This window comes from Buteo buteo, chromosome 11 (assembly GCF_964188355.1).
Source record: "Buteo buteo chromosome 11, bButBut1.hap1.1, whole genome shotgun sequence".
Taxonomy (NCBI): domain Eukaryota; kingdom Metazoa; phylum Chordata; class Aves; order Accipitriformes; family Accipitridae; genus Buteo; species Buteo buteo.
Genome location: NC_134181.1, coordinates 21153331 through 21173258, shown reverse-complemented (window position 1 = coordinate 21173258; position 19928 = coordinate 21153331). Strand labels below are relative to the sequence as shown.

The window sequence follows — 19928 nt, the reverse complement described above, 5'->3', positions numbered from 1 at the left end:
ACCCCGCTCCCCTCAGCCCCGAGGGTTGAGTCAACGCCCGGGTGGGGGGACACTGACTCACATCCCCGCACCCCGCTTCCCGCCTCGGAGGGAGGCGCGCGAGCCCCCGCGGCGCATGCGCGGCGGCGGCGGAGTTGTGAATGGTGCGGCTGTTCGGCCGGAGTTTACGAGCCGGGGAGGAAGTCGGAGAGGGAGGGAGGGAAGGGGCGGGGGGGCGGGAACGAGCGCGCGGCGGCGGCGCGAGCTCCGGCGGCGGCTGCTGCTGCTCTGCGCGCGCGGCACCGGGGGGGGGGGGGGGGAAGGAGGAGGGAGGAGGCGGGGGAGGGAGGGAGGGAGGGGGGCGCCGCCGCCGGCGGGGGCTAACAAAGGGCGAGGCGAGCGCTGGGGCTGGGACAGCGCGGGGCGGGAGGGAGGGCAGCCGGCGGCGGCGGCCCCACCACCATGCCGCGGGTTGTCCCCGACCAGCGGAGCAAGTTCGAGAACGAGGAGTTCTTCAGGAAGCTGAGCCGCGAGTGCGAGGTGAGGCGGCGGCGAGGCCCCCCCCTTCCCTCCCTCCCTCCGCCCGCTCGCCGCGGGGAAAGTTTCCGCGGGCCGCGGAGGGGCCGGGGGGGAGCCCCGCGCTTCGCCTCACGCCTCAGCCGCGGCGGGGGAGCCGCGCCGGGCCGGGCGGGGAGGCGCAGTCTGTGCACTCCGCTGCCCCCTTATCGCCGGGATTGGCCCCTCCTGATTGCGCGCCCTGTTCTCCGCAGATTAAATACACCGGCTTCAGGGACCGGCCCCACGAGGAGAGGCAGGCCCGCTTCCAGAACGCCTGCCGCGACGGCCGCTCCGAGATCGTAAGTGGCGCCGCGCTCCCCTCGGGGCCCGCCGGGGCGGCCGCCGGCGCCTGTCAGCCGCGGGCGGGGAGCGGCCGGCACCGGGCCACCTCCGCGCTTCGCTCACCCCCCCCCCCCCCCTTTTTTTTTTTTATTAAGTGAAAAGTTTCGGGGAGGCTTTGAGGAGGAGGAACAACGCTTCTAAGTAACTAAGCTAGAATGCTGGGCGCTGGGTGTGGCGGGAGCGGGCGGTGCACGGCCGGGTCTGGGTGGCCGCGCCGTGCTGGAAAGTTTTCCTTCGGGGAAAAAAAAAATAACCCCCCCCCTACATCTGCCGCCTTTCAACCGCCGAGGGAAAGGAGGCTCTCGTTAAAAGGCAACACTTCTCTCCCCCGAAGAATAGTGCTTTTTCGCAAAAAGGCGTCAGCGGGCTCTGCCTTGGCTAGAGCAGTAAAAGCGCCGTCGGGTTAAAGGGGGGTGATAGGTAGGTGAGGAAAATCTCTCGGAGCGTTCAGAGCCACCCGCGAGTGCGAACTGGCTGTACTTCCTTCCCAGGGCACGTGTTGCAATTGTAAGCTGCTTATTTCAGTATTCAACTTCCCCCCCCCCCGCCCCCTTTTTTTTTTTTTTCGGAAACAGTAGCTTTCAGAAGTGAGTAAAATTTGTTCAGAAGGCACTAGCTAAAAGTCTCAAATGAGCTGTTTGATGTGTTTGTGAACTAAATCAAATGCTTTTAAAATTAGGCTTTGAAACTCACAACCTCAGCCCCATTTTCTCATTCATTAAGGTTAGCTACAGACTATTCTCTTCTTCTGAATTAAGAAGTGAGATGAAGTATGGCTCGGAGTAGTCAAGAACTGACTAGTTATTTCCTGGTTTGATTTCTGCTATGTGTTCCTTCTATAGGACCAGTATCCCAGAGCGCTGCTGTTAAGTTCTTAACTCTTCTCTGTTCTTAAAATGCAGAAGTAACCTCTTTTTCATTTACAGCATACAAGGAAAGACTAGGTAAAAATTCCCTTCCTGTAAAAAAATAGCCCCTACTTTCACCAAGTCCGGTTTATGATAATTCTTTAATTTCACATGGTATTGATATTGCTAGTCAGTTCACAATAAAATTATTCTTATGCACAATGAAATTACTCTTATGCACATCCAAACAAATATAATTGAATACCAGTTACTGCAACTGATCTTGTTCATTTGCGTTTGTGAATAAAAGAATATACACTCAAATACATGGTTATCTTTTTACTGAGTATCTTTATTTTAGCTGAATCTTATCCCTGCTCATTACCTGTGGTCTTAGAACCTGTAACATTATTTTGTGAGAGGTCCCCTGTAGTCAGTCTCTTAATTTTACTGGTTTTTTTTACATTCATTTTTCATTGTGCATGTTTGCTTCCTTTAAAAAGTCACCAGGGAAACAATGGGTGGGTGAGGAAAACGTTGCTAGCATTTGAAGTTCCTGAACAGGTGAAAGTGCATAGTATACCTGAGTTCTTCCCTAAAAAAAAAAAAAGGAAGTGTAGCGTATAAACTAGCTTTCTAATGCAGCCTATGCAGTTACTTATATAAATGGGAAATCACTGTAGTTTCACCTTTGTGCTTGTAAGCCTGCTGCTGTCTTTCTCTGCCAGAACTTCATCCCTTGGAAGCAACCAGTGATGCCTGTTCTACGTATTTTTACTTCTGCTTAATTATAAAACAGCCTCTAAATTTCTTGATCTGAAACATCTGGTTTTGTTTTGTGACCAGGGCACAAGTAGTCAGGTTTATTTAGAAATGTAGTATGTGTAATGACTGATGTTAAAAAGAGCTAGCAATTTTACTTTTTTTTAGTCCTGAATGTTTTTCCAGACGTCAAGGATTTATTCTTTTATCTCCAAAGGGAGCCTTTGCAAATGACCTTATGTATTTTTAAGCAGGCAAAAAACCCCAGAGAACAGCTTAGGGATTTAATGTAGAACTGGCAGTAGGTTGTTGGTTACTTCTGTCAAATAACCCTTGATTGAATAAAGAAAATAATTACCAGTATTACTGAGAAAGTAACTGTGAAATATTAAATAAGATTTCGGGTTAACTTGAAAATAACTTCACATGTTCAGTTTGTTTTGGGAGCCTTCCTAACTACCTATTTGTTTGGAAGGTACTTGTATTTACATTGTGTACATGTGGGTCAGATCACCCTTGTACTCCTGATAAGCTTTCTGCAAAATTTGAGGCATATGTGTATGATAGCATTTTGGACTGAGCTTAAAAAGGCTGTGTATAAAAAAATCGTAATTTTCTCACTTTCAAGTTTAAGACCAAGCTAGTGGTGTGGGGTTTTTTTGTTGTTTTGTTTTTTTTTTTTTAATTTGCTTTTACTAGAAGAAAATTGTTGGGTTCGGTGTAGTCCTGTGTGGTTACTAGCAAGACTGTTCTGGAGTTTTTCAGTATTGACCTATGATTTTGATTTGAGAAGTATGTGGGTGTTTTAATTGGATGGGTTTATCTGTTCAAAGGGAGGGAACAGGCTTCAAAAATCCAGAGAATAAATATCTACATAGCTTTTTAAATAGCCTATGGTTTAAATGTTGCCTGCATGACTCCATGAGGATGTGGGAATTTGTGTACTTGAATTTTCTTCTTTTTTCTGATATGTTTTTCATGGCCCTCTAGCGCAAGTTGGGGGATGGAAGCAGGGAGGTGTGGGCACTTCACTGTCTCCCTTGGTTTCCCGGAAAGCAAGTACAGTACTTCTGACCCAGTATGCTTGGGGCCTGCAGAAACTGGAGTGGTCCAGAGGGCTGCAGTGGTCAGCTGGTTTACACTCAAAGATCTCACTCCTTGGCATTTTGTTTTAAGTGTAGAAATTAAGGAGTATAAAACATGTATTTGCTAAAGATGCTCGGAGGTGAGAAGGTTGTTCTTGCAAAGACTAAGTGGTGATGATTTACGAGTTAGAAATATTTGGAGATAGGTGTAATGTTTTTGTTGATCTCTAAATAGAATCACTTAGAAAATAAAGGGATAATAGAAGCTAGTCAGCCTGATACTGGTCTGCAGCCGTCGCAGTTTTGATGCTTCCTATTTGTGCAAGTGTATCCTCAATGAAGCTTCTATTACATTGATTGAAATGTTTGTCTTTGCGTATTGTAGGGCAAACAAATATTAATGTACTAATACAATATCCCCCCCAGTATTAGTAGGACCAATTCATCAATTTTAATGATGTTGAGAATGTGCTTAACAGGAGATTTTTTAAAAAAAAAAAATTTAAAAAAATCTGCTTTTAAGCATCGTCTGGTATGGAACCTGATTGCAGAGTATTAGTCTCCCTTGGCGGAGGGGAAAAAGTCAAGACAAAGCACTTCTACTTTCAAAATGGGAGGTATTATTCCTGTGACAGACAGTGTTGCAGTACATGACCGGAACTATCTTAAATAACATGTAGAGCTATTGTGTCATAGGTAGCAGTACAATTATACCATAAAGTTGCTGAATTCTGGGTTGCTTGAAAGGGATCTGCTTGTCAGGAAATTCCAACTGTTAGAGTAATATTTTTATAGCTTTTAAGAAAAGCTGTATTCTGGATTAATGACCATTTAAATCTGAGTGATCACAGTAATCCATACAGTTATTTGATTGCACCAAATTACATTTAACCCTGGGATTTTGAGTAGAGCTGTATTCTGGGAGCATGTTCGAGTATTCGCAAGCTTACAGGACATACTCGTGTGTACCAGAGAAGGGTATAAATACTGTGAATCTGTCTTCTACTTGCAAAAATCATTTTTTATTTCATGTCTAGAAATTGACATACTCTTCATGGCTTGGAGTTGATAAGATATACAAATAAATACAGAGTTTATAAAGAAAACTGAATCTTATTTTCATTTGAAACCATAGAAAATTATTTACTTGAAAGCAGTGTATGCTTTTTCTAATATGGTTAAGTCAGTCCCTTTAATGATTTTTACAAAGGGCTGCAGCTGAGAATTCCTATGGTTGCCTGTTCTCACTGACACAGCATCTGCTGATTTGGATTTCACTGGTGTCTTAATGTGGCAAGAGGACTTTTGTCCTGTGAAGTTTAGTTGAGCTGTATATTGTTGCTGCTTGCCTGTAGATGATAAAATAGGAATGTTTACATTTCCGTTCAGATAAGTGTTTATCTAGGTACAAGCAGATTGTGAAAGGAAGGGAGTCCTTTTCTTTCTAAAAAAGTTGTCCCTAGTAAGAGGTCTCAGGAGTTCATTTTCCGTCAGCAGTACTTCTTTTAGAGATGTGCAAGCTCTTGAAAAAGCATGAGCAATTTTTAATGTTTCAGGTACTAAGTTGGTGCAGGGTATCCAAACAGAACTGAAAGGACAGATTCTAATGTCAGCAAAACTGATTTGAAAGAAGTATTGATTCCATGTTGTATTTTATATCTGAAGCAGCCAATGGCAAATGTTGTCAAAATGGAATCAGATGTTTGTAACTTAATACTTAAGAAAAATGATGAGTGCATGTTTTTGACTTTAAGTATTCTCTATGCTGCCTGGCTTAAGACATAAACTGATGTAAAAATAAATGACTGCCTGCATAATTTATGTAATGTCTTGCTCCCTGATCCTGTTTGTATTGATTTTTCTAAAAGGCTTTTGTGGCCACAGGAACCAATCTGTCTCTCCAGTTTTTTCCGGCCAGCTGGCAGGGGGAGCAGCGACAGACACCGACCCGGGAATATGTCGACTTTGAAAGAGAAGGAGGCAAGGTAAGAAGGAAATTGTTGTGACTGAAAGCAATTTTTATGTTGTGCTTATAAGCCAATTAGCACGGACTGCATGTGTGATGCGAAATTACTAATATTTCACATCTCGGTGTGTGTAGGTAGTCACGTGAGTACAACTGAAAGCTGGTAGGATAAAATCTGGTATCGCTTTGTTTAAAAGCATGTTAATATTTCTGGAGGGAAACGTGGGCAGTACTGGTGGCTTTTTATTATTTTGAAGAACAGAACTTCTACTGCCATGCTGTGATAAAATTTTGGGGAACAATTTAAATTTGGTGTTGAGTCAGTGCTTCTAAAATGGTTCAGAAATTAGACTTTGGCCAATGAATTCTGGTAGATTAATGAAAATTTGCACTTTGAACAGGTTGCTTCATTGGGTCTTAGGTTACCAGTTGATATAGCAAGCATTCAGTGTGCTGCTTAGTGGAATGAAGCTTTTTTTCTCAGTTTCACCATAAGCTATAATATAGAAGAAGCATCCCTTTCAGAATTCTGAATGATTTCTGAATATTTTTTTTCTGAGGTCGTTGTCCCATAGACTGATAGCGAAAGCTAGAATTCCCTAATGACAGTGGTGGTTACTGTGAAGCTGTATTAGATTTAGAGTCAGAAATGTTGCTTAGTCTCTTCAGAATAAAGTTACTGAAATCACTTAAAACTGGTTTTGTTTTACAGGAGAAACATACCTTTAAAATGCAGATGCTGTCTCTTATCTATGCTACTGTAGATGATTTGGGACTGATCCAAAGATCACTGAATTCCATAGGAGACTTTCTGCAGACCTCAGTAGGTTTGAACCAGCATTCAAGCCCCCATAGCCTTTCTGTTTCAGGCTAATTTCTGTATAATTTTTTTACTTCAAAAATTTTTAATAGACTACAAAATTCTTGCTTTTGCCTGAGATTTTTTTTTATACACTCTTGTTACAAGTAACAGCTAATGCTACCAAACCTACCAGGCTGGAGGAAATATCTGAAGCATATTCAGGTTTAATAGCATATTAGGTCTTTTAAATGCTGCTAGGTGGAAGATGAATATTTCCTATAGTGGGAAAACTTGATTGGAAGAAAAAAAAATTCCTGAGGGCAGATATGGTATTCGGAATTCAAGTTAATGAGTTTTTTTGGAAAAAATCCTTTTCCATTTAGTCCTGTGAGGCTTGCAGAAGTTTGACAAATTGGGGGAGAAGGAGTGAAGTTGGCTATGCTGGGTACTGACTGCTTTGCTAAGGAAACTGAATTGAATCTGGCTCTTATTGAAAAATATTGATTCTGGCTCACAATTGAATGAGGAATTTTTCTTGTAATGTGTAAGAAGACTGAAGTCTTTCTTCTAGCCAGTTCAAAACTAATTTTATTTACTCCTATGATTTTTTTAACTTTGTTTTCTCTGAATGAATTCTTAAAGTACTGAACTACTTCATCCATTTTCTTACGTTGTCTTAATCATGTAAGAGCGTGGTAGATATGCTGTGTATTAAAACAGAATATGAGCCTCATTAGTGAATGCCACTCCCTGTTTTATTTGTGTTTACAGTAAATTCTAGAGTGCTTCACTAAAACACGTAGAAGAATTCATCTGAATGAGGCCAGAGGTGGACAAACTAATAAATGGGATTAGTGTTATGCTCTAGTATGAACAAATGACAAATTCACCGTTGTAATAAAACTTTACTAGTGTAAATTACATGTGAGTGCAGGCTTGCTCTGCGTAGAATTAAACTTGTCTGAAAGTAAGCCACTCCCGTAACTTCAGAAGAGGAGTAAGCGGAATGGGAGAGTGTTTCTCATGTTATCAACAGAAACGGTTAAGTGTTTCGTACGAATTGTCTGAGATTTTGTCTTCTATAGATTTTTGTCGTTTGCTTTTATTAAGAATTTCTTTCATAGGCTTCAACAGTCTCTTAATACCATGTGATTTTTGTAGCTCTATGCAACATTGTTTTATGAGCTTTGATTCTTGAGGCAGTGCATAATGTGTGTTTGTTCATCACTGGATTTAAGCCAGCAAGGCATGTTTTTAATTATATGAATAGAAAGAGGCTATGGGGGGAGCTGTCAGTTAATTATTATTTTAGGCATTAGTTTGAGATCTAGAATGTAGATAAACTTACCAACACTAGAATATTTTTATTCTGGAATTCTTCGTTGGTGCTTGGCTAAGCAAATGGTGGCCCAAAATAGTTTCTCCAGAGCTGAAATATTCACTATTGTGCCTAAGCAGTTTTGTACACAGATTGACAAAGCTACCAATGCAGCATCTGCTAGAATTGCTTCTTAAATGATTAACTTTTAGAAAGAGCAACAACCTTGTGAATCCATGCAAAAGTCAGGATTCTGTGAATATCTACTTCATAGGCTTGAGGTTTTTTGTTCTGGTATTTCTTAACTGAGGGGTTTTTCATATGCTTAATTTGCCTTTTAATTTGATGCATCTGATGTTCACAATGGGTGGGTAGGCCTCTAGTGGATGCCCTGTCTTCATTCATTCAAGAATTGGATAGCTAAGTGTTTACTTCATGTTTCTACTCGTTTTAAACTCAAGCTTAATGGGGTTTTTTTTGAGATAGTTTTAACATTCTGTGCTGTCTTTGACCTGTAGCAAATTTAATTGTGTATTTGAGCAATTTTTCAGGTTTGTCATAGCAAAAGGAAAAAGTAGCATTAAAAACAGGTCCCTACATTGTAAAAATGATAGAACATTGTATTTTATTGTGATTGTGGGGAAGTGGGGTGTGTCAAATTCAGTGTATGTCCTGTTTCTGGATATCCGAATCATACCAAGGCTACCTGATCCTTTGTATTGTCAGCTAATGTCCAGTTCTTTTTGTTTGTTTAAAAGAATAAATGAATAGATATTGTTAAGAGAGTCAGACACAGACAGTGTAGTAGCGTAATATATTGCCTGAAATCTCACGTAACTGAACCCTGGAATGAAGTGGAAAGCTTTATTTTCACCTTGGTTCTCTGGTATCATTAATTACTTTGACTAGTTTTATTTGTGCTTAATGAAGTTCTTTAATTTTTACTTCTGTTTTATACTGATACCATATGAACTTGAGGCTGAACTCTGTGTGTGGACTTCAGTGCTTCTGAAAAATCTAATTTTACTGAAAGTCCCCTTGTTTTGTTAAGAACTGTGTGATCAACTTTGCGTGGTTCATTTTGTATGCTACTTACTGTAAGACAAAATGTTCCCGGTTTTCATTTGTTATTCAAGATGTTTATATAGCTCTGCTCTTTCTTACCTGAAAGAACATTAGTTCTCGGGTATTGTTTCTTACTGTTTAAATACCAGTCACTACACCAATGAAATGTGTGAAGTTCTTTTGCTTCCCCTCCCTTTTATAATACTATTCTCCATCTCTCTTCTAATGCAGCTTAACTTCCTGTCTGCTGTTTGGTGGCAGCTGCTCATAAACCAGAGTCTTCAACACAGGCTTAGTTCAGTATAATACACTATGAACTCTGGAGGAAAGCACATCAGACATGATTTAAATTGATTTGGAGTGCCTGGTATGCCATGTGTGATGTAGCTAGGATTTCTACTCATTAGACCATTAGCATTGTTCTAGCCGTAAGTAAAGATTACTGGACTTCATTTTTCTTCCTGAAGATGCTGAGTGTCTACTCGTGCAGTTTTTTGTCGTAACTAGGAAATTTTATTTGGCTAAAAGTTGATGTTAAGTGCTTGGATGAATCTAAAAAACTGAAAAACTCTGTTGTGCTGCAGACATTACAGCAGTTACAGAAACATAATGAGAAAGAAAGGTGCTGTATTTGAATAAAAACTATGTTTAAATGGCAACCAACAGTAGCAGTTTTCCACTTCTGTCCTCTTTTCTCACTAGATGTTTGATAGACAGGACTTGTCCCCAAATCAACTTTTTCTTTTCTGACTTTGGCAATAAAATTTCATAGAGTATTGGGATGGTGTATTGGCTGCTCCATTTTCTGAGCAAATGCAGTTTCCAGTCATACGTAGGATCACAGTGTACCCAGTGGAATTTGCTTGGAACGCGAAGGCTTAATTTATGAGAAATATCTGAATATCAGTGCTAACCTGTACTGAATCTGAAGTTTTACTTTCTTTACTTGCTTTGGTCCCCACCACTTCCTGAAGAATTTAGATGAAACATTAAGTCATTCAAACAAAGTTGGAGTAGCAGCTTTCTTCAGGTATGCTTACTTTTAAAAAATGGGTAAGTGTGTCTGGGAAACTGATTTACAGTTTCGGCTCTCATTGTACCCTCACTGCAGTGCTCCTTACGTTCCTATATTTTCAGTCCAGCAGCATTTGGGGTTTTTGCATTGTCACCATCTAAAATGTTCTCACAGTTAGCAGTTACTTGTATGTGTTCCCTGCAATCCACTGAGTCTCTGGACAAAAAGGATTTGAGTTTAATTTTCTTCCAAATCAGTGGGAAAGGATGTCTGATGTTAGGGATTTAGGGAAAAAAACAAACAACAGTATGCTAGAGCCATAATATTAATTAAACACCACACTCGTGTGCCACCCTATAGGGCAGACTGTCTCAGCCATGAGATGCATGTGTTCTTAACAGTTATCAAGACTTCATCCATTTATTTGTCTGTAGTATTTTAATGCTCCTTCAAATTATTGTGAAAGTCTCTGTTTAAAGTGCTTCAGGAGACAGTGCTACAAACCTGAAGAGTTGGGCATCACCTAACAAAAGTTCATGGAGTTATTTGTATGTGGTGGAGGCATATGGGCATGTAAGATGTAACTTGGTTAAACCGAGCAAATGTCAACTTTTAAGGGGTATCTTGGCATTCTTTTGTGGATCGTCTCTTAATATGTGAGGGCATCTGGTGAGGACATTTTGTTTCCCAGTTGTCCTGCTCATAAATGCTTTCTCTTGCAGAAGAGTCTTGTTGCTTCCAGATCTGAAGTAATGCTGAGGTTCATTGTGTAGCTCTGTACAGGCCTTGACTGATTTTTAGCTAGTCCCTTAATGCACTGGTGCATTAGTGTAATGATATTTTGGGGTCTACTGTTCTCTCCCTTCGTGCTAGCAGAACGATACAGAATTCGTCTTCTGACTTAGTTTCAGCTTACTTCAGGAATGTGGGGCAGGGAAGATCTGACTGGTGCCTGTCCTCAGAGCTGGTGCTTTTCCTGAGCACTCTTAAACAACTGTTCATCCTCCTACTTGGGTCTACCTGATGACCCCACAATCCCAAAACATTGTGGTAATTGGGAGAGATTCTTCTGTGAAGAGCAGCTGGTGGTTCGTGAAGGCACATCAGCTGCTGAACTGTCTGTGTGCTCAGGCCCTTCGAGGTGCTTTTGCCTGCTTCAGCCAAGGGAAGTGGTGTTGCCCTGATGAAGCCCACATCGCTGTCGTTGCTTTTTTTATCTTTCTCAGGCTTTTTCTGTAAGCTCCAAACAAGAAAGTCAGTGTGCAGTTATTCTGACAGCAGATAAATGGGTTTGGTGGGGTATCCAGTTTGTACCCAGCCTGGCTAAAGAGCTTAATTTTTTCTTGGAGTTGTGTGGTGGGAGTCCTCGAAGGCTTGGTGAATGAGAAGAATCCACTTTACTGGATCGTCCCCTTGATCAGTTTTCATCCAGGATCATCTGTATGGTTTGGGTAAAACACTAGTTTTCTATAGATGCTTGCGATTCTAGATTTTATTACTGTGTTTGTGCTTAAGAGTCTTTTATTTAGCTGAGACTGCTCAGTTTGTCGCCCCCCCCCCCCCCAGTAATTTCTTTTTTTATGCTCCTATACCATTTTTGCTTTAGAGGAGAGTGAAACTTTTTCTTGTTTTGCATAGATACTTTGAGGTGTTATTCATTATGACCTGCTGTTGCACAGAGGAGAACTGTTTAATTGAAACCACATTTGAAGCTAGGTAGTCATAGTGTATGTTTGCTTATTCACTTTCCCTCACAATTGGGAGATGCCTCTATCTGCATCCCGTTTGTACACTATTAACAGTTAGGAACTTGGATTTTGGGAAGAGGCATCTTCAGCGCTTGCAGCCTGTTAGGTACACGTCCTGTGCTGGCAAGCAGCCACTGGCTGAGATTTGGCCGGTTGTTCCTGAAGAGTGATTTATCATAGGGTGCCCTCCGCCACTGAAGCATGAGTCACACCAGGCATCTCATGTGACACGTATCCACAGCCTTTTCCCTATAATCCTTTCACTCCAAATACTTTTGTTACTGCACGCAGCCTTCTTCATGTATTACGGTTCATGCAGTGATGATGCCATTTTGAAGCAATACTTAATGAACAGTGCTTACAGCATGGTTGTGCTGTTTGTGATGCCTACCTATCAATCCTTTCTGTAGGTCCTAAGTACTTAAGATCTGCCATCAGTAAACCTGCTTTTGATTATCTTTTATTACATGTTGTAGAAGCAGTTATTCAGTCATATTTTATATATTACCTTGAACTTTTTCCAGCGGTCTAAATGCACCCATTAGAGTTGTATAGACAAGACTTCAAACTTACTCATACCATCATCCTAAAGTTTCCCAGAAGAGGAACAGAACCAGAGTTAGTGAGCTAAATTTTGCATTTGGGAACCAGCTGTATGTAAGGGCAGATGAGTGCTGTGTGGACGAAAGCAATACTTGAGATCTCTGCAGCATAGATACTGGAAGAAATCCAGACATTTGGATTGTTGAATCCTCTTGTTTGCCTGTCAGTCTCCACTTGCTAAGCAAAGTTTGTTAACATTATGCTTCTCTGCTCTTCTTATAAATGAATGAGAAAAGTAAGAGCATCACTGTTGAGGATGTCTGTTTCTTCATGAAAATCACTTAATACTTCATATTAAAAAAAAAAAGAAAGAAATTCAGTAAGGTGATGAAACATTTGCTACAAGAAACTGTCACTTTTCTGAAAGTTACTGAAATGTTTCCTCAAGCTTTATTGTCCAAAGCACGAGTAACTAAGTGAGCTAATTAGCTTGCATAATTGCATATTTGATGTTTAACAAGTTGGCCTGGTGAAATATGTACTGTGACAATACGGAGAAAAAACAAGGACTCTTACACAAGACTGCTATTCCAAGAAGATGAGTGCTAATGAAAGGATCATTTTGGGGGGGAATAGCTGATGCTGCACATGTTTTGTCTAAGCAGAAAGTCTGTATCTTTTCTGTTACAGCAATATCTAGACTTGTATATACGAGATCCAAATTGTAGCTACTTGAGGAGTCTGTGTAGAACTTCTGCCTTCTTTTCTGTATGTAAGATAGTTTGCTTAGACAGTTGCAGGCAGCAGCTCTACGTTGTGGGACTTCTGGTATGCAACTTGTTTTATCTGTTCATCTCAATATAAATATGGAACATAAAACCTATGGAAGGTGACAGAAGGGAGTTCTTAAACCTGACATAATTTTTACAGTAAGGGTTATTAAACTTTCAATTGTCTATCGAAATAGAGTGACTGAGGACAAAGTGTTGTCTGTCATATTTCAAATACTTTTAGTTCTGAAATTTAGGGCAGAAAGCAGCTCAGGACATAAAAGCCCCTGTCAAGTGTTCCAGATGAAGTATCTCTTGACGGCAGTTGAGGAGTAGCCAGCATTGTTTGACGAAACAGGTTGGAGGTGACAAGAAGAAATTTTTAGCTTCTCTTCAGCCAATGTATTCCTTTAAAAAAAAAAAAAGATATTAAAAAAGGGGAAGAACTTACATTCTTCAGTAAAGGCAATATTGGACTTTTTGGAAAACTAATACAAGCCTAAAGAATGCTTAAGAATAGGAAAACTAAGGCAGGAAGGCATCTAGACAAAGTAAAACATCTCAGTAGTGTATTTTTCTCATGCTACTAAAGAGCGTTTGGGAATTTCTTTATAAAGCTTTCATGCTTCTCTGATTATTTTTTTTTTATTTTTTTTTTTTAAATATATTGAGGGCAAGCATTTTCACTTGGGTAGAGGGACAGTGGGCATCTCATGTCCAGATGCCTCCACCTAAGGGAATCAGAGTGCAGTACCCTGCAATGTGATTGCACAACCAGGTAGCCTGGTGGGTTTTCACTGCAGAAAACTATGAGGATTTTAGTTACAGCAAACCAGAAAGCTGATGTTTCTAATCACTTTGAAAGGTCTTACAACAGACTGTATGTGAAACATACAAGATGGTACTTTCCTGACAAAGCATTCAGAGAAGTAGTATGAAATTTTTTTTAAGCTGTATTCTGATACCTAGAACTTGAAAATCAGACTTTCGAGGAAGTGTAGCTCATGTCAGCTATAAATGTTTTGAACTTCAAGAAGATGAATCAGTAAGTGGTTTATAGGTAATAAAAATAAATAGTGCATAAGAGTTTAAGTCCATTCCCCTCTCCTGTGGGTCCATACAGCATTGGTTCTGTCCTTTCCTGATCTTGTGCTGGGAGAATTCTTGTTGGATTTTGGCTAACCAAAGCTGTATTTATATTATTTGCTATCTTTATAACTGTGTTCATTTTCTTCAGGAATTTACTGTTTGGAGAACTTGATATTAAATATATATCTTAAAGTGTTAATTACTCTGTTAAAGAAAATTCCCAGCCATTGCTAATGATGTTTCCTCTGCAGAAGCTGATAGTTTTCTACAGAATAATTATGACACTGTGAAATTTTGTTGGATTATGAAAGCTACATAGTTGTTATGGTATACAAAAGACAAAAAAATCATTAACTTGCATTATTTTAAGGCTTGATGCAGCACTACTTGCTGGTTGAATAAATGTTCATGCAGTTTTTCCAGACTTGAGTCCTGCCTAAGAGGGAAGGGTGAGGCTGTCAAAGTGTTCAAGAACATAATGAAAGCCGAAGGGCATAAGAGGCAACCTTTCTTGCCCCTCTCCTGCTTGAGTCAGTTCCTGGATGGTTTTTATTAGTTGCTTGCCCATGTTGTCAAAGTCAGGTTATCTTCTAGTTGAGTATACTTGCATTACACGTTTCAAATTTTCAGTTCAAAAATACAGGTTTAATAGGCTATTTATTTGCACACGGGTAGCATGGTGTCTAAATGCTGTGTTTTAGATAAACCTCTCTTTCTAACCCTCTATTGGAATTTCTAGTTATAACTGCTTTTTGCTATGCTATTTTCTGAAAGCTTGAAAAGAATTAATTTCCCAACCAATTTTGAAATTTCCGTCTGGAAAATATCTTCTGTCAACGTGGCAGAAAACAGTGTGTATCCCTGTTAGTTAACTGGTTTTGTGAGCATAAGCATTTGTCAGTAACATGCATGTGTACTTGCAGCAGCAAAACAGCAGCAGTCTCCTAGCAATATTTTGCTGAAAAAACATTATTCTTTTTAAACATTGCAAGAGAAATTGGGTCTTTAGTGCATGGCATTTCAGGAGAGTAGATTTGAAATCCAGCCATCTTTCTCATGTAGAATTGAGCGGTAAAGATGTACTGATAAAAGACCCTGTAAAGTATCACAGGGGAAAAGCCTAGCATGTATTTGCCTTTCAGATTATCCTTATATTCTGCTAACTGCATTTTTGTTGATTCTCAGTTCCATCTATGTGGTTGGTTTTGTCTTTTTGAAGGCAAATGGAGTGAGTCTGAGCATGAGACGCATTTTATGTTAGGAAGCACTAGACCTTTTTGTAGTGACACTGTGAAAATAAGCCACCACCTACTTTTTGCTTTGTATTGGGGATTTTTTGGTGGGTTTGGTCAAGTGTAGTGTATGTTTCCTGCTTAGTCCATCAATTACAGTATTTTGGAATGATGAACTGTGCCTGGAGACTTACTTGATATTTAATGATGAGTACAATTTCTGTGCAGTAGCATTTTAGTAGGGTTTTTTTCTGCTAGCTTCTAAGCATAAGTACTGACCAGTGATCTTAACTGAGCAATAAAATGCTGTAGTCTCCACAGATTTTAATCACATTTGCTCTGACATCCTTAACACTTCGTATCTGTTCTTAGTTATAGACTTGTTTTTTAGTTAACTAATATAGTAACCTGCATAATTTAATGAAACATTGATCTACTCTGGAAAAGGAGTCACAATTACATAGTTGAGCTAACTATGCAGAATAAAACTAACGAGCAAAAAACCATAAAAATACCAGGTTTTCTAAAAATTACTTGTAAATTGTGTCTCTCCAGTAAAGTGAGGAAGATTCTTCTGCTGTTCTTTTTTTGATGTTTTAGAAACCAAACCAAAAACCATCACTGCAATATTTCAGTAATACAGAAAGCATGTTGAGAGAGGTTTTGTCACAGCTCTGATACAACTTAAGAAGACATTTTTAATGAGTCCATGCATGGATATATTTACTACGTAGAATTGTAAAAATGGATTCTGTTGCATCTGAGTTTTATCTAGATGGGCATTTTTGGAAATTTTAGTGATATTTGTAATAAAAACAGTGACTTATATAGGCATACTTAAAAATCGGCCGAAGTACATAATACCAGACCACCAGGTTTTGCTATGAAGTTGAAAATTGTAGCAAGTAATTTCTGAGATGGTTTTCTGGTTGTGAATTGGAGTGCATTCTTTCCTCGGGGAATACACCAAGAGAATGCTATCACTTGTTATCCAAACACCTTCTGCTATAGTTAGAGAGCTAAAATAGATTTTTGTGTTGTTGGTGTTCTTGAATGGAACTTACTGCAGAAGTTTTTTGAGATTTTTTTTTTTTTTCTCTTGGCTGTGAAGTGCCTTAAGCTAATATTTCAAGCTGTATCTTGAATCACCTTTGACATTAGTATGTATAAATTTGTAGGTTTCCATGGAGGGGGTGGGAAATGCATCTAAGAGCCTAAAACTTAGATTTAAAAAAATAAATTGTATTCTTCTGACTCCTGAGTCTGGCAGGTACAGTATTTTGGTAAGGGTCAGACTAAATTAAAAATCTGAAAAATGAAATCATGGTTGCAACTTCATTAATGGACTTGAAGCGGAAGTATGCAGAAGCAGAATGAACCAGGGATATATTGCTCTAAAGGGGGGAAAATCCAGGGGTTTAAAATCTTTAACAACAATTTTAACTGCTTATATACACCAAACCCCTGCAAATAATAGTTAAAATTAGTTGGCCTTGTGCTTAGCTGTTTTTACTTGTTGCTATTAAAGTTCTAGTACAGGCTGTTAGCAATTAATGGGATATTTCAGCAAATTCTTTTCTTCAAGATATTTTGTTCCTCGCAGTTGGTGAATTTGTATTTCTGCTGCTTTTTGTAATTTAAAACATTGTGGTATGAAAGATTGCATTTAGAACTTTTACTTTCTCCTGCCCCGCCCTAAGGATAACAGTCTAGATTGAGACTCTTAGCAAGTGTACTGTTTTGTTAATATTTCTGGTTTTGCTTGAGGAATCGACCTTTGTCATAGCTGATGAAATAGAGTAACCCTATTTCATTTTGAGTGTTAAACATTCTTTCAAAAAATTCTTCTTGTGTTCTGTAAAAACTAATGCCTGGGTGGTTGTTTATTGGTCTCTTAGTGTTTGGGTTTTTGGGTGGGCATTACGGCATGTGTAGGTAACATAGAGGAAAGAAGAAAACTAAAAAGTTGAAGTGGGCTTTTTGCAAAGAATATCACATGCACTGCAACAGGCCTGGTAATTCCTGATCTTACCAGCCTCTTTTCAAATTATTTTAAAGTGGCAAGTGTGAAATGTCTTTGGGTGATCCCAAAAAGGAGGAGCTATAGGAACAGGTCGCAGGCAGGGAAGTGTTGGTGCTGGGTGTTGCGGGGTCTGCTGTGCCTGCCCGCTGTGCTGTCCCTGGGCAGCCCTCCCGCCGTGCCGGCAGTCCCTCCCACCTTGGCAGCCGCTCGTGAACCAGCAAGGAAAGGCTGTTGTCGGTGGTGTGGTACAGTTGTGACATAGGTGCCACCCTTGAGAAACTTAGACCTGTATTCATCTTGAAAGCCACAGCTGGGTCATCCGTGTACAACTGTTTAGGAAAGACTCTTGTTTTGTCAGGAAGTATCGCTTCCTTTGCGTTTTTACAGAACAGTATAAGGTTTAAATTTTAACAAAACCTCATTTTCATATAGTGGAAGCTGTTTCAAGATGTAGCTTTCAAAATAACTTAGAAAACATTTTATGTTTAAAGAAAGAAGAATAATACGCTTCGAGGCATGAGACAGAAGGATTGGTCTAAATTTGTTGAATTCTTGAGCTCTTATGATTTGTAATGATGTGTCTATTGTTCTAAGATTAAAAACACTAAAAAGTCTGTTTCACTCTTAGTGACTTTCTAAATGGGATTCTTCTCAACTGTTTCTATTTACTGTTTCATTCCCAGTTAAAACTATGTTACAAGGGTTTTGTTTGAGAACTGAACTTAGAAAGTCTGATAAATGTTGTCAACTCTGTCCAGGACTTGGTTATTTCTCATTAGTTTCTTTTAAAATATGAGTGACCAATACCTAAAAGTGTAGTCTGAAGCCTTGTGTGGAGTTGTCAGTTTTTGCTGTAACTTCAGTTGTTGTTACACTAATGAAGGTACTATTCTGTTTTGTTCCCCAAATAATTGAGGATTTTAGTGTTTAAGTTATGTTTTAGAAAGTTTTAGAAAAGCTTCTTTTGTTTGTTTGTTTGTTTGTTTTTGCATTTCATAGATTGTTTCCTCTCTCAGGCTCTGCCCCCTTTTTCGAAACCCAGGCTAGCGACCCTTCTTTGATTATGATATGAAAGTGAGTCTTGGTATTTGGGGAGGCAGGGGGGAGGCAAGGGACTGAATCAACTTCACACTTCAGGCAAGAAATGGGAAGATCACCATGTTTTATTTATGAAAATGTATATATACTCCTTTAAGACTTCTGTTAAAGGAAACAGATGAATACATAATTTCCTATTTGAACGTTTTGAATAGGTAGTCTCCTTTTACTCGGCAGTGTATACAGACCACATTAAGAGAAGCTGAAATGATGAGGCTAGCCTTAACCGATTTAGCATCTATCTTACTTGGAGTAAATGTTTACAGCTGTTTCTTTCTTAGTGGTCAGTGTTTCATATATGAAGTTAGTGGGGAGACTGCTGTTTAAATATTTAAAAGTGGGGTATGATTCAGGGGAAGGTGGGATCAAAACCGGGACATACGCACTTGGCTCAACCAAGAGAGAGACAGCTTGTGTGAGCAGTTATGAATGGGCAGATGCGTGTGTGATGAGACAGACGGTGAGTCAGAACTGAGCCTCTTCTGAAAGAATGCGTTTTGCTCCAGTGTGCTGGGAAAATGAAAACAGAAGGGAGGGGACTGCACTACTTCACTGGGGACTGGTGTTTCCTGGGGGGGTGAAGCTGGTCTCATCAGTGGCTGTTGTGAGCGTGCTGATTCATTAGTCAGTGGGTGGTGAGAACTGTGTGCAATCTCTGGGGGAGGAAATGGCTTGGTTGCTTTAGGGAGAAGGAACATTTTCTGTAACTGCAGGATGTGTGGATGGAGCATGCAGATAGCATATCTATAGCACATCAGTTAAATGCCCTGGTGTTGTGAGATAAGGATTTACTAGAGGACTAAAATAGGATGTGAAACTGAGGTTTTGCGTCTTGTGCTCAAGTAAAGCAGCTTTTTTTTTTAAAGTCATTGAGAATTGTCCTCTGTCTGCTTCGCTATATTCAAATCAAGTTTGGTTTTTAAAACATGAACGAATGGGGTTACAGGAGCCACGTCCCTGCCTATTTTTAACAACGAAGCTAATTCCCAGTTAGTTGGACAACAGGGTTGCTCATTTAAATGCAGATGAAAAGAAAATAACAGATTAGTTGAAAGGGTACAAAAAGGAAGGCGATACACACAGTATGTTGAAGGTGTGGCACAGGTCTTTGAGATCAAGCCGGCTGGTAGGCGGAGAAAGCACAAGCACAGCCCAGCAACTTAGAGCCTGACATATTCATGCAGCACATTCTCAAGTTTACATGCGTTTGTGGTGCTGTTCATCCTCCATCCAGATAATCTGTCAGGAGATAAGAGTGTTTACCCTTGGTGGTTGTTTAGTCAGCAAGCTGAATATCTGTTCTAACAATAAAAGCCTGTTTCCAATGTAAAAGTAACATGTCTACTTCTCTTGTTTAAAAAATTCTAATGCTACTTTGATTTGTAGTAGGAGTTTGAAATGGAACATGTAGATTGAGGTGAAATTAAACTTTTGTATAACAGCCACCTGAACAAAAATTCAGGTGGTATAAGCTAGGAAAAATGGCATATTTCAGTATGTGACAGTTTACCTAGGTCTCAAAATCTAACAAACTAATTAGCTTTGTCTGTGCCGGTGTGTGGAAAACGAGGGTGCAAAATGAGGGAGAACTTATTCTACTCCTTAAATATGAGTATAGTAATGCTTAACTTAGTTATACAACTGTCTACTGTCACTGTCAGAAAAGCCATACCTTGTTTGGTTTA

General features: G+C 39.8%; 1 protein-coding gene across 3 annotated transcripts in view; it reads left to right on the top strand.

Annotated features, from left to right (window-relative positions):
- Positions 1–369: 369 nt before the first annotated feature.
- CBFB (core-binding factor subunit beta) overlaps positions 370–19928 on the top strand; it is a 44353-nt gene continuing 24794 nt past the window's right edge. For 2 of the 3 annotated variants that reach the window (XM_075040351.1, XM_075040353.1), the window contains exons 1-3: positions 370–519; positions 750–836; positions 5443–5559. In XM_075040351.1, coding sequence (XP_074896452.1) covers positions 442–519; positions 750–836; positions 5443–5559 — 282 coding nt within the window. In that variant the 5' untranslated portion in view covers positions 370–441. The remainder of the gene's footprint in view (positions 520–749; positions 837–5442; positions 5560–19928) is intronic. The other variant, XM_075040354.1, reaches the window with a different exon arrangement.